The following is a 14,607-nucleotide window of genomic DNA, read 5'->3' as shown; positions in this document are numbered from 1 at the left end:
AAAGCTTCAATTGTTGAAACTCATGAATTTTTCTGTGTACGCAAAATAATCTGAGAACTGTTTTGTTTTTGAAATTGGCTTCCAGAGTTCATACCATAATTTTGATCTTATATGCCTTATGACAATATAGAACAATCCTATGAGGTCTTAACTGCAAGGGATAATTATTTAATACTTTTTCAAATTCTATTAAAATAATTTCCTGCTTTGGCAATATCCACTATTCAATGAAAAAAATATAACATGAAGTTATAAAATGGAAAAATATCACAAAATGCTCCTTGCCTAGGAAAACCACTCTGGAAGAGTATCCCTTTACACATGATCTTATGCATGTACACATACATGTGTGCACATGCACACATACACAAACATTAACAAAGATTTATGGTTGATTATACTATGAAGGCTACAATCTGTGACCTCTCAAAGCCCATATTGTGTATCTTCTGTGATTATGATATGTCATAAATTTTTAAAATAAATTTATTTATTTAATTTATTTATTTTTGGCTGCATTGGGTCTTCGTTGCTGTGTGCGGGCTTTCTCTAGTTGCAGTGAGTGTGGGCTACTCTTTGTTGTGGTGCGCGGGCTCCTCATTGCAGTGGCTTCTCTTGTTGCGGAGCACAGGCTCTAAGCACGTAGGCTTCAGTAGTTGTGGCACACAGCCTCAGTAGTTGTGGCACACGGGCCTAGTTGCTCCACAGCATGTGGGATCTTCCTGGACCAGGGCTCAAACCCGTGTCCCCTGCATTGGCAGGCGAATTCTTAGCCATTGTACCACCAGGGAAGTCCCTGTCATCATTTTACCGGCTTCAGATTAATATAGGAATCTATCAAAACTCAAATTCTTACATCTGTACACTAATTTCCATTAAAAAATTTAGTGACATCATTGATGTGGTATTCATCTTTTTGGTATTTTAATCTCATAATCAATAACTTCCAATTATATGATTTCTAAATCAAAGAGATCTAATATATTCTGATATATATACTCCTTTCCTGAAATCATGCTTTACTGCAACCAATAGGGAAAAGCACATAAATGTCAGTCTTGTCTCAATAATACATTGGATAATTTTATCAAATTCCTACAAGTTTTCTGGGTATTTGCCTCATGGATGTGGGGGAAGAATATGGCATAGCCCCTACCTGAGAAGTTTAGAAGAAATGCTACAATAATTAGAAGGCAAACATTTCAAAGTCTGGATGAAAATGCAGAGAATTAGAAATCAGTAAGTTCAAGGTCAACTAAAAATTTTTTTTTCTAGGGACAAACAATTTTTGTGACACTTTCAAAGTGTTACAGTAAACCCTGCCTTAATATTGACAGACAAAAAATCAATTGTATACTATGCAGTTACTGTTGTTGCAAAGTTAATCATGTTTTTTCACTCTGTACCATCAGAAAAAAAAAATCACAAGATAGTTCAATTTCTACTGAACACAGTCCTTGGAAAACTAGACGGGGTCTCAAATAACCACCCAACTTGAGAACAGAGGCTGCGGGAGGCAAGGAGCCAGTTGCGATAGGCTAATAGCATATTAATATTGAAGATTGGGGGGCTTCCCTTCCCTGGTGGCGTAGTGGTTAAGAATCTGCCTGCCAATGCAGGGGACACGGGTTTGAGCCCTGGTCCAGGAAGATCCCACATGCTGCACAGCAACTCAGCCACGTGCCACAACTACTGAAGCCTGCACACCTAGAGCCCGTGCTCCACAAAGAGAAGCCACTGCAATGAGAAGCCCACACACTGCAATGAAAAGTAGCCCCCACTCACTGCAACTAGAGAAAGCCTGCGTGCAGCAATAAAGACCCAACGCAGCCAAAAATAAATTTAAAAAAATATATTGCAGATTGGTTTTCTGCAGTGGTTTTCAGTATTTCAACAAAAGTTCATGTCCTGAATTAATTTTATTTTGCAGGTTTCCCCATCTGGATACAACTTTCATATATTATACATTTCCCCCTTTTGGTTTCTTTAAAACACAAGTACTGAGCACACCTAAAAGCACTAGTCAATGATAAGGTTGTGTAGATTCAGCAGCCAAGTCCCTGCCCTCATGGAGCGCACATTCTCATGGACATCAATTTTGACTAGCTCATCCTTACACTTTTGTTAAAGCCCAGACCAAACTCTTTTCCTTTCTAAGTGCTACCTCCTAAGTGACATCTGATAAATGTCAAAGTTCTGAATGCAGCCCTTACTGAACCACTCAGAAGGGGTCTCTGCTGTGTGGTCTGCTGAACACTAGGATCTGTTTTGTTACTGCTTCAACACCAACTAATTTAAAATACTTTCTCTCCTATGAGACCTGACGCTTGCAAGAATTCACGTTGCACGTGAGTTTTTTGAAAACATCATTTTGTAGAACTTCTATCCTCTGACAGTTCCTTGATGTTCTTACCACTCTCGCTGCTTTCATAAAATGTATCCCCAGTATGCATTTTGTGATGACTTATAAGATTGGAGCGCCAACTGAAGCTTTTACCACACGTCTAACACTGGTAAAGTTTCTCCCCTGTATGAACTCGCCTGTGATACTGAAGCTGTGAAGACCGACTAAAGACTTTACCACACACATCACATCTGTACGGCTTCTCTCCAGTGTGGATGCTCTGATGAAGGGGAAGACTTGAGGCCTGACTGAAGTGCTTCCCACACTCCCCACACTTATATGGTTTCTCTCCTGTGTGGACCTTCTGATGCATGTCGAGGTTCAGGCTCCACTTCAAGCCCTTCCCAGTGTCTTGGGCAAGACACTAGGCCACTGTATTTATTTGTACTTATCCACACTTATCTGTCAGTTGGGGGTTATAATTGTACCTGGTCCATGGGTACGTTGTACAAAAGATCTGTAAAGTAGTTACAAGGAACTGACACAGAGTAAGCACTCCACAGACATTGGCTATTAGCTATTGGAAATATTTCTCCATGAAACAGATGACTTTATCAGTGGATGACTCGGTGGGAGACAGTGAATCACAGAATCACAGCATGTTGAAAGTGACCTAGTTCACACTCTTATGTGAAAAAAAGAAAAGTGTGCATGGGTAGAAAATGTCTGAAAGTTTACATAATAAATAGTTCATCATGTTAACTTTGAGGATTAGAATACATCAGGAAAGGAGGAAAGGAAAACTTGAGTGTAATTCAATTTCTACATCATTTGTGTTTCTACACTGAGACTCTGAATACATTGGAAGTGCAATTTTTTTTTAATGTGGCGGGATAAATGTTTTCAAGTTCTCCTGATACATCCGTATTATTATTTCAGAATTGCTGGCATTTCTTGCCATCTTTGGATCTACACCCATTTGAGTCAGAGGGCCATTCTGGACAGAGGAGATAATAGAGCAGAAGTGAAGTGAGAGGAAAAGAGAGAAAAGATTTTCTCTTTTCTCTTCAAAGAGGAAAGGTCTTTGGAATGGGAACAACACACAACCAAACTTTGGGGAAAGGATGTGATGGAAGTGAGACAAACATCTTACCCCTGTGATGAGAAGGATTCCCTGGGCTGGATGGAGGGAGGTCACAGGTGGCTGGCGAGGAAACCAACTAGCGAAAAACACACACAAGTGCAGAGCAAACACCCTGAGGCCACTCAGCCTGACTCCATGCAAACATGTGTCCAGCAGCCAGCCCTTCACCTGTGGCTCCCCAGCAAGACAGGTACCTCGGGGGTGCCAACTCATTCTGAGTCCATTATGCCTGGACATTCATAAACCGCTGTCTGACGTGTGAGGAATAAACTGTAAATGTTTATGAGGAAATTGGGGAAGGAGATTGAAAGGTTACTTAAGCGGAAAAAAAAGAAGTTCAGGAAGGCAGGATGGTAGAGAGACAAGAAAAAGACCTTAAAAGATGGAAAGGATCTGCCAAAGAAGAGAAAGAAAAAGAAATGATTCCGAATGGGTTAACCTGCAGCTAGGAAGTTAAGGAAGATTATTGATGTGTGAAGACTATGGAATAAAGTGAAAAAAATTTATCAGAAGTTGCTGAGAATATGGTAAGCAGCATGATTATCAAATTATGAATTGGCTGCGATGGCATTCTAGGGGGACACTAGGAAGGGGAAGCAAATGTTCATAAGATGACAGTAGCAGGTGGAAAGTTGTTTCAGGGGAAGATCAGTCTTGCAGAGTGTGTATCAGAGGAAGGCAAGTGTGAGTAAGCAAGGAAATACTAAGTGTATATGATTCCTTCACTGAGTGCACCCAGCCCTGTGGTCAGCCTGGAGAACAAGCAGGACTTCAGGTACTGGAGCTACATTTAATTCATTAAGATTTCAGAACACACCCTTAACTCAGGTCTTCTCTTCAAACTCCATCTTTCCTTCTTGACCTTCATTTGGCCTCGTCCCTTACCCTCAAGCTGTGGACTGAGGCCACAGAGCAAGATGGGTCACTAGTGTCCTCCATCCTCTAGCGACTGTGCTTCACATCAGTGGAGCACCAAAGGCAATAACCAAGTAAGAGACACAAGAGTGTATGAAGAAGAAGAGATTCTGATAAGGCTTTCTGTGACAGTGTGGGCCAAGTCGGCTCTATATGGCTGGTATCACCTGAATGATGAGCAGCCTTAGGGGAGAAGATCTCAGAAGGCAGAGCCTGGCTCTCTAGAAGCTCTGTGTCCTCACAGCCCACTCCAAGACCTCAGTTACAGCTTCGGCCCCCTATCTCTCTCCCTCTGCCTACTCATAGTTTTTGAAGTCTTCTTTCCTCCACATTTCTCTTGAGAGGTGGAGGAGGAAGATGAGCTTCAGGCCAGCTCAGACTCCCCTGGGATCCCAGCAGGATGCCTATCATTAACCTCCCACCTTCTAGGAAGCTCCTAAGATCTTCACATTTGGGGCAGTTTTCATTTCAGCTGTGCTTCAAATTGCTGGCTGGATGCGGCCTGTTGGAAGGTGGCTAAAAGCAAGTAGCAATCCTTCGGGCAGCCTGGCCCTTCTCGACTGTCAGACATCTTCAGGGATATTCTAGGAAACGTTGTTTGTTCTAGAGAAGGGAGGGAAACAATCCAATTGTCCAATAATGCTTGAATGGAAAATAAATGATGCTATACGCGTGTGATGAAATAATAGCAAACAGTCAAAAATCAAAGATCTAGATCTATATGGATTCACGTGGATAAATCTTGAAAACGTAATATTGATTGAAAGAAAATAAGATCAAGAACGTTAGATTGTGATAACAGGTATGTAAGTATTTAAATATTTAAATCAATTCAACATATTGCTTCTATATATATAGAGGCAAGAAAATAAACTTTATCCAAAGAACACATTATTTACATTTAATATGCTCATTTTTCTAGGAGACCCAAAAGAACCCACAGATAAACTAGCAGGAACTAATAAGACGGTTCAACAAGGAACACACATACAAGATCAATAAATTTTAAAAGTCAATCAGGCTCCTCTACACTGGCGATAACAAATTAGAAACTGTAAAAGAAAATAAGAAAAAAAGAAGATCTAAAAATAGTCACAAGAGTCATATAAATTAATTAGAGCTAAGCATACGTAGAAGGAAATATAACTAACAAACTGAGTACGAACAGTTAAACTCCGCCCAACCCAAGGTTAGGAAAAGACTGTTGCTACTTTATGAGAACAGACCCTCTTCTTAAGTAGCAGATCAGTAAGTGAGAGTGAATCAAAGAAACACAGCATTTGAAAAGTCAGCTAGTCCAAGCCTCTTGATCACACATACAGAAGCTGAAGCCCAGATAGGTTGAGTTACTTGGTAAAGGGCCCAATGTCCTGACTCACGGACTAGCATTTTTCACTCATTCGTAAGACACAATCAAATTCAGTACCTTGGAAAGAGATGGGAAAAAAAATGAAGATATCAATTATATAGTTCCTCATCTTTAAGTACAGAAATAACCGTGACAAAAATACAAGTATTGAGGGAAAATTGAAGTGCAGAGTTTAAAATGTCAATAATCCACAGGGAAACTGGAGAACATTTAAAATATTCATATTAAATCACTCTAGAAAAGACATTGAAAGATCTCCAATCAAAATGTGAATTTTATAATAGACATGGTATGATACAATTTATAATAGATATGGTATGAACCTTTCCCTTTCACGGGAAAGGTTCGGCTGGGAAAAAGGAATTGTTCTTGAAAATGGGGCCTGTGCTATTGCAGACACTGTGCTCAAGCTAGGTCCACCGAATGCTCTGATGTCATCACTGAGGTCACAGAATTCCGCTGTGCGCCTGGCAACCTTGCAAACATAACAGCCCTGGTGAGCACTAGGCAGTACTGCTGGTTCACTAAGTGGTACAAGTTTTTCAGCCATTTAGGAGACTTGACTATTTTTATTTGTATTGAATCATTGCAACGGATTGCCCAAGAGCCAAGAAGGGCCAACCTGTAGGGAAGAGGAGGAGTTGGACATCTCTTGAGGCATCTTCTAAGGGAGACTTCTAGTTGGGACGATGGAACGGCGACAAAAGAGGAAACATCTGGAAAATGAAGAGTCCCAGGAAACTGCCGAGAACGGAGGAGGTATGTGGGGGGCAACTTGTCTGGGGCACATGGGTTTCTGCCAAACTGAACCTTCTCTAGGAAGCGGGGGACTGAGAACTTGTCACCTGTGAAGCAGGGAGTGAGAGACCTTGTCTCACTGATGCTGCCGTATCCATCCGGAGGGTCCCTGTGGTGTGAGACGGCACAGAACGGCCAGATGCCCCCTGGGAGATGGGAGGTCAGCTCCGCTGGTCTGAGGACTCTCTCCTGGGGCAGCCGGGCCTGGAGCTTTGTCGGACTCATAGGAGGCTGCATCCTGCTTGCACAGACCTAGAGGTGCAGCTTTTCTCAGTCCCCGATTTCTCTCTTATTCTCTTGGATCTTTCCCTGGGGTCATGAGGTGGGGGATGTGAAGGATGCAAGGATGCTGAGAGAGACCCATGAGTTGCTTGGCCTCTTTTACCAAATTGGAAAGAGAAGCCCCATGAGTTGAAGACCCTGTTGAAAAATATCTTGACAAGTGGAATGCACTTCGAAAGAAGATTGTTTGTCTAAGGATGGTGTCATATTGAAAGCAAGGAGGTTTTATTCCTTCAACAGGAAGAATTTCCCAAAGGAGATCAAGGGAAGGGAAGGGTTTTCCAGAGACTGAGACCGCGTGGGCGGGGGTGAGAAATGGCCTCAGGGTCCTGCGGGGAGCTCTGAGAGCCACGGGCCACGTTCTGCTGTGTGAATTAAATGTAGGCGAGTAGCTTGCCCTGGGAGAGGGGTGGTCACCCCAGAGCTCCAGCTAGAGGCCTCTGCCCCAGATTAGAGCCCAGTAGCTCCTACCAGGCCCAGGGCCCTGGAGACTGTAGGATGGGCCCTGGGAATGGAGCTCTAGACAGCAGGCAGATTTTCAGGCAGTGGCTGGGACAGGCTGGGGAAGGCAATGACTGCCCCTGACCATTCAGAATATTTTTCTCTATGTTCCTGTGCGTGTGTGGGTGTGTGAGTGTCTGTGGGTGAGTGTGTGTGTGTGTGTGTGTGTGTGTGTGTGTGTGTGGTAGTGCAGAGAAGTGCGGGATGAATGGGGGTAGAGTGCTTACCAGATATAAAGTCTGCGTGGTACAGTTCTTGTCAACCTGCCTGGACCTGGCTGACACTCGGTGTACGTAAGAGTGTATACAGAATTCTTGATAGGGGTGTTTTATGAGACAGTAACTCATACACTCATGTACACTCTGATACAGCAAAAATATCACACACCCCACATATAACTTCCTTATTAAACCACACACAGCACATGGAGGTATATACATGCATCCCTTCTGTACTACGTTCTCATACAACCCACATGTATCAGAATCCTCTCCTCCAACACCAAACGCTGGAGATGAGATATGTATATAGACACACACACTATATATATATGACACACACATACACACACTATATATATATGTATCTCCTCAACTCTTGCACAAACACAGCTAACTTCAGCCATCTCTAAAAACCTCTATAAGAACCAGTCACGTGTCACACACACCACACTTTATAACACATTCTTGAGTAACGCAAGACCCGCTTTGTACAAACCACAGTAAAGCACAGTCTCACTAACCAATGTCAGGGTTGCCAGAGAAAATATGGGCTATTCAGTTCAATTTGAATTCCAGATAAACAACAAGAAATTTTTCAGTATCAGTATGTCCCACATATTGTATGGGCCATACTTACACTAAAAATAAGTAAGACCAAATACTGCATGGGAATACTTACACTAAAATATTATCCTGGGTTTATCTGAAACTGAAATTTAACTGGGTGCCTTGTATTCTTGTTCGCTAAGTCTGGCAACCCTTATATACTTACCACCAGCTGATGTATTATATATTTATTGTAGTTTTGTTTAGTGTGTGTCTTCCCCTACTAGAATGTGCAGCGTTACCAAAGACTACAACAATGGAAGAGTGCCGGATACACAGGAGTAGCTGCTTACTGAATCTTGGTGAATGAATGAATGAACACACACCATAAATACAAGCCACACCATGTAATGAGGAAAAGTTACATGTCCCAGAATTCCTGACTTGTGAACAGAAACCATGCACACAAAGGCCACAGACACAGATAGACACATCTGCACTGTGCTCCCCATGCCAACCCCACACTTACCACAGACTTAACTGATACACATCACTCACTCTTCCCACACACTCACAGTCACCACCGAGGCCTACATTACCAACTAGACAGTGAGAGAATAAGTATTGATTGCAATTAAATCCTGGAGGATCCACTGGGAACCACACTCTCAACTGTGTGTATTCACTGCACCTGACACGTGTCACACACTCAGTAAATATTTGTGGACAGAGGACTGATGAACCCACCCTGAGCCTTTCATTCCTCCCTCAGGAATCTCGAAGTCACAAGAGGATCCCCCTTGGCTTGGATCCACTGTGGTGGCCCAAGGCTGCAGCCCAGGGGCAGGGGAGGTCTCCTCTGCCCCTAAATACTTCTTCTGTACTTCTACTCCGCGCAAGCTCAACTACGCTGGTAAGGGCGTGGGGCTCCTCAGGTGAGGGGGTGCTTGGCTGTGAGGCAGGAGGCACACAGATCCCAGGGAGGCTGAGAGGAAACCCAGGGTCATCAGAGGTGATGAGGGCTCTGGCAGGTGGAAGAGCCTGGGCAGGATGGCTGAGCTGTTCCGAGGGCGAGCATGCCAGCTGAGTCTGGGGGTGTGTGTGTGAATACTGCTACTACCATGGTGGGGAAGTCAAGGAGCAGGGGCCGGAAACGTCTGGGCTTGAGGTGGAGGGAAGAGGGACGATATGAAGCATCTTCAGAGGAAAATGTAGGCTTTGTCTTTGCCTTTGCTTCCAGAGAAGGACAGAGTTCTGCATCATACACCTCCAGCCTGAGAGCAGGACCATCCAGCTCTGGTCCACACAGCTCACACATACACGGGCACTCCAGGCAAAGCCCTTATCCGTGCACATCAACCTCAAGCATGTGCTTCACAGTGCTCTTCTCCTGCACCACAGCCCCATTCCACAAGGAATGCACCACCGATATTCCCAAACTCACACTCCTCGTCGTACACGCATCCAGCCGCATCCCTCACATACCACAGCCCTCACCACCATACTCCACACCCCTGTATACAGACACCGCTCCAGTATCCCCCCCACGCACATGAAAAGCCCACAGATGACACCAGATACACCACTCCGTCCTACGGCCAACAGACACCAAGCTCACGACATAGCTATGTCGTGCAAATGTCCCTCTCTCGTCTACCACACCTGCTCCCTCAGCTTCCGGCATGGCCCATGCATGTTATTACGTTTTTAATTTCCTTTTTCAGGAATCCGGAGATTTCATCGAGACACTGCCCAGCCTAGAGCACACCTAGCCCAGGTTCAGGAAGAAGGAGAGACCGCTTCCCCATCACACTGTGTCTCCTCCTTACCCTCTTCACCCTGTAAGAACTATCTGCACCCAGACAAAGAGGAAAGGGGCATGAAAATGTACTACATGCGGGTACAAGTGAACAAGGGTGTCACTGTCTCCTGGAAGACAAAGAAACCCTTGGAGTTGCCTGAAAAGCAGCTGAGGATAGAAGAAGTGACCCTTCCTGAGGATGTGTGCGCAGTAGCCACTGACCCCTCTTCTGATGTGTCCACCGAAAGCCTCCTGTCTGACAGTGAGCCCACTGGGGAGGAGAAAGAGGATGAGGAAAGGGCAGAGCCAGGCAGCCCATCAGGGTCACCTGCCGTCGAGGAGAGACCCAGCGCCAAGACAGCGGACTGGATGGTGACCATGGAGACCGGCTTCAGGTGCATGGCCTGCTGCCGGGTCTTCCCCACCTTGGAGATCCTCCAGCAGCACGTGAAGTTCGGCGTCCTGGAGGGCTTCAGCTGCCGTGTATTTCATCTCACCATGGCCCAGCTGATGGGCAATGTGGAATCCGAGAGCACCCCTGAGGAGGAGGACGAGGAGGAGGAGGAGGAGAACGAGGAGGAGGAGGAGGAGGAGGAAGAGGAGGAGGAGGAGGAGGAGGAAGAGAAGCAAGAAAAGGAGAATGAGGGAGAGCAGCCCACAGGGGAAGGCCCCAGCCCAAAGAGACCCCGCAGGCAGGGTCTTTTCTCTCCTTTGAGTTCCACACAGCAACTGAGATTCATGGGACAGAAGATCCTGGAAGACGGTGTGGCCGTCCCTTGGAAGAGGTAAGGCTTGATGCTGGCAGTCTTCTGAGCCTATGTCACGAGGGCCCAGAGGAGTCTAAGGGAAGGGGCCGCACACATGTGCTGGTTGACCTAATGGCTCTGCAGTTGCATCAAATGGGACACACCCAGCACTTCCAAAGGAATTGAGCTCTGTTGACTTCAACAAGAATGTGGAGCCTTTTCCTAGGAGTTTTCTCAGGGTCTGCACGATGGACCTCAACTCTTAGAGGACGTACTGCCAGCAGCTCCTTCTTGGCAGAGAGAGCCAGGAGTGGTCTGAAGAGAGGACAGGGGCCCTTGCAGGACCAGAACTTTGAGGTCTGAGAGCCTTGGGCCTGAGCTGAGATCTCACCCTGACCACTGGACCTAGCCTTCTGTGACAAAGGGGAATATAAAAGAGAGTCACGTGGAAATGAGGTCCCCCGAGATATGGAAATGTTCCAGAACCTTCGTTGCGTGGTAGTTGATCTGGAGCCAAGCTCACTGTGGTGTGTGTGGCTCTGAGCATTAAGGCAACGCTGGAGGGTAACCCTGACCAGCAGAGCTTGGAGTGCTTCTTGTCTCTTCCTGTTCTACCTCATTTGTTTTATCCCTTCCAGGGAGAAGAAAGTACCCTCGGGATAGTAGCAGACAGAATGCCGTGGTCTGAAGGAGGATGAAGGGACCAGCACTCAGTCTAACATCATATGACAATAGAAACGTCCTATGCAATAAAGGGCATTTTCAAAACCTTTCCTGGAGCTTGTATTTAATTACATTTTTCTCTCTATGCATCTATCTGTCATCTACATCTGTATCTTTCAAGGTTTGTGAACAAGCTTTCACATAAGCACTAGAGACGTCCGCCAGCATTTTCCAGAAGAGGCCTGCAAATTGCTGGGGACTCCTCACAAATAGGGAATGGCCACAACCCCTGCCACACAGACTATGCGCGTGGCCCTCCTGACGTACTCCCACTCTCTCTCTGAATTTCCCAACGTCTGAGATGAGGGTGCTGGCTGGAGGCAATGATCACGTGCAGGCTGAATCTTCTCCAGATTCTGATTCTCTTCCTGGGCATATCGTCCTCAAGCACAGTCTCCATGTCCCTGGCCACACTGATCTCTCTCCTTCAGTCCTTCCCTCCCTCCCTCTGTTGCCTCCCAGTGCAGAGAATACTTTTTTACATTTGAGACGACATTTATTTTTTGTTCACAGAATTCTCACCTGTTCTACTGTGGCCTCCGTTGTGAACATTCCAAAGCTGAGAATTTTCGTTTTTTCTCCCTCATTTCTGCTGAGTCTTTACCTTCCTAATGCAGTGAACTCAGAGTGCCTAGCTGACTGGATGGGGAAAAAAATCCAGGGAGCAAAGAGAAATAATAAAAGAATATATCAGTTAATTTTTCATAGTGTTATCCAAATACATATTTTTAAAATTTTGGAATAATATTAGGAATCTTCTCTTTATAAAAAACTGAATTATCGGGCATCCCTGGTGGAGCAGTGGTTAAGAATATGCCTGCGAATGCAGGGGACATGGGATCGAGCCCTGGTCTGGGAAGATCCCACGTGCCACGGAGTAACTAAGCCCGCGCGCCACAACTACTGAGCCTGCGCTCTAGAGCCCGTGTGCCACATCTACCGAGCCCACGTGCCACAACTACGGAAGCCTGCGTGCCTAGAGCCCATGCTCCGCAACAAGAGAAGCCACTGCAATGAGAAGCCCGTGCACCACAGCCAAGAGTAGCCCCCGCTCACTGCAACTAGAGAACGCCCGCTAGCAGCAACAAAGACCCAATGCAGCCCAAAATAAATTAATTAATTTTTAAAAATTGAATTAGTTTCAAGGGTACAATGTATAAAAGTACAATAAAAGCCCCCCTTCGTAAACCCCCAACCCCACTCTCAAGATGGAATAGATATGCTGTGATACAATATATCATCGTAGTACTACTACTCCTCCCACCACATCCGAAATCCTCTGAGACAGGGGCAGCAGCTTCCTTTCACAATGCTAGGACCCGCCACAAGACACATGATAATCCCTTTGGACATTTCAAGGAGCGGCACCAAGGGAACAGTACCTGGGAAATGCCACTGACAGCTCAGAATATCCAGGGCATTTCTAGAGCCTCGGCACTGCTCTCGCTCTGGGAATGAAGGTCCAAAAAGCACATCGGAGAATGTTCATAGTTGTAAACAAGCTCCACCTTTGAAACACAATCTACATAGAACCACATATACAAGCCTGCACAATGGATGAAGCCAAGGTCTCCTCCATGATTTCCCTTCTGACCACCTTATTGTCTCCTCAACCATAAAAGGTGAACTTGAAACTCAGGACCTTGCCTTGTCACCAGAAACATCCAAGCTTGGATCAGTCTTTCTAAGACCAGATACTTGCTCTCTGAACTATTCGAGACTTGTCACATACACAGAAGTAGAACAGGATTATTTCTATCTACCTGGGGACCTGGAGTCTTTCACATTGCTCCTGTTAAAACTCTCACAACAGCAAAACTTTACCTACAAAGGGTTCAAGCTATGACACTCCCAATTTCCACAAACCTCCTCAGCTCTTGTGAGTCACATGCAGCCAATTCCAGGAATTGGAGACATGGTTGTGAGGATGAAACTGACTTTGGGGCTCCCCTTGGATATGGTCTTCCAGACTTACCAAAAGGCCATTAAGAGGAAGGTTTACCCCACCCCAGGGAAACCCGAGGCAGTACTTGCAGTCAAGGGCTGGCCATGGCTTCTGAGCTACATCCAAAAAGAATTTCATACTGTACCTGGATCTGCTGAAGCAATTTCTGACTGTCCGAGAGCCAGCATGTACCGCTCCTCAACTGCCTCCATTGTGGATCATCAGTAGGGCTGTCAGATTTAGTAAACAAAAATACAGGATACCCAGTTAAACTTGAACTTCACATGAATAATAAGTCATTATTTTTAGTATAAGTAGATCCTATGTACTATTTGGGGCATACTTATCTTCAAAATGTACTCGTTGTTTTTCTGACTTTCATATTTAACTAAACAGCCTATATTTTATCTGTCAACCCTACTCATCGGAAATGATGGGGGCTCATAGAGATCCAGGAGATGCCTCAGCGCCTCCTCAGCTTTTATTTCTACATCCTGGACAGCAAGCACGAACCTTCCACTCCCAGTCATTGGCTAGAATGGAGGATATTCTCTGTTTTAGAGCTTTTTCTACTTGCCATTGTTATTATATTCCTTATTTTAAAGAGATGTTTAGTTTCTTCCAAACTTAATAGCTCATCCAAATGTATTTCAAAGTTCATTAGACAAGGGAAACACAACGTGGTTCTGAAAAGTGAAGGAAACCGCCTGGTGTTTAGTAAAGAAGTAGTAGGGAGATTGAAAAAGCCAAACTTAATAAGCAAATCTCTCCAAGGGTATTTTCAGAGCTTGATACCCTCCCACACCCTGAAAATATTAGTACATCAAGAATGTAGAACTGCTAACCAAATGCAAGGCTCCCATATGATTCTATCAAACTGAGGATGCTTCTTTACTAAGCAGTGAGCCCACTTGCTGCCCCAGGGACCTTGGCAGTTGCAACGTAGGGCTCTTCCCTTTGGGATGGAAACAGCAAGTTTTCCTGTGGTCTACACGCTGGCCCCAAAAATACTACACCCCCAATACTTGTCAACTTTAAGTATTTTTCTACATATCTCCATTTTTCTGTTACTATTTGGACTACATCTTAGACTTGACATTACATAAATTGCATTCAAGAAGCTATTTTTAAAAGTTGGTAGAAAACCTTAAATCTATAGCTTGCAGTCCCTGGCTTACTTTCATCCAGGTGCATAAGGGTTTTCAAAAGTAGTCAGGTTAGTTACCCCGTATCACAGCCCCACGCTTGTGTCACAGATATAAAAATGGAACA

General features: G+C 44.9%; 1 protein-coding gene across 1 annotated transcript; it reads left to right on the top strand.

The window, feature by feature from the left end:
- Nucleotides 1-6,461: 6,461 nt before the first annotated feature.
- Nucleotides 6,462-12,848, top strand: LOC307064132 (protein FAM170A-like; the record flags this gene model as incomplete). Its single annotated transcript, XM_079720626.1, has 4 exons — nucleotides 6,462-6,531; nucleotides 8,893-9,033; nucleotides 9,845-10,706; nucleotides 12,599-12,848. The coding sequence occupies 4 exons, from the start codon at nucleotides 6,462-6,464 to the stop codon at nucleotides 12,846-12,848; spliced, it is 1,323 nt and encodes a 440-aa protein (XP_079576752.1).
- Between the last annotated feature and the right edge of the window lie 1,759 nt (nucleotides 12,849-14,607).

This window comes from Hyperoodon ampullatus, assembly GCF_949752795.1.
Source record: "Hyperoodon ampullatus genome assembly, chromosome: 15".
Lineage (NCBI taxonomy): Eukaryota > Metazoa > Chordata > Mammalia > Artiodactyla > Ziphiidae > Hyperoodon > Hyperoodon ampullatus.
Note: the sequence above shows the minus strand (reverse complement) of the source record. Positions and strands in the feature narration are given on the sequence as shown.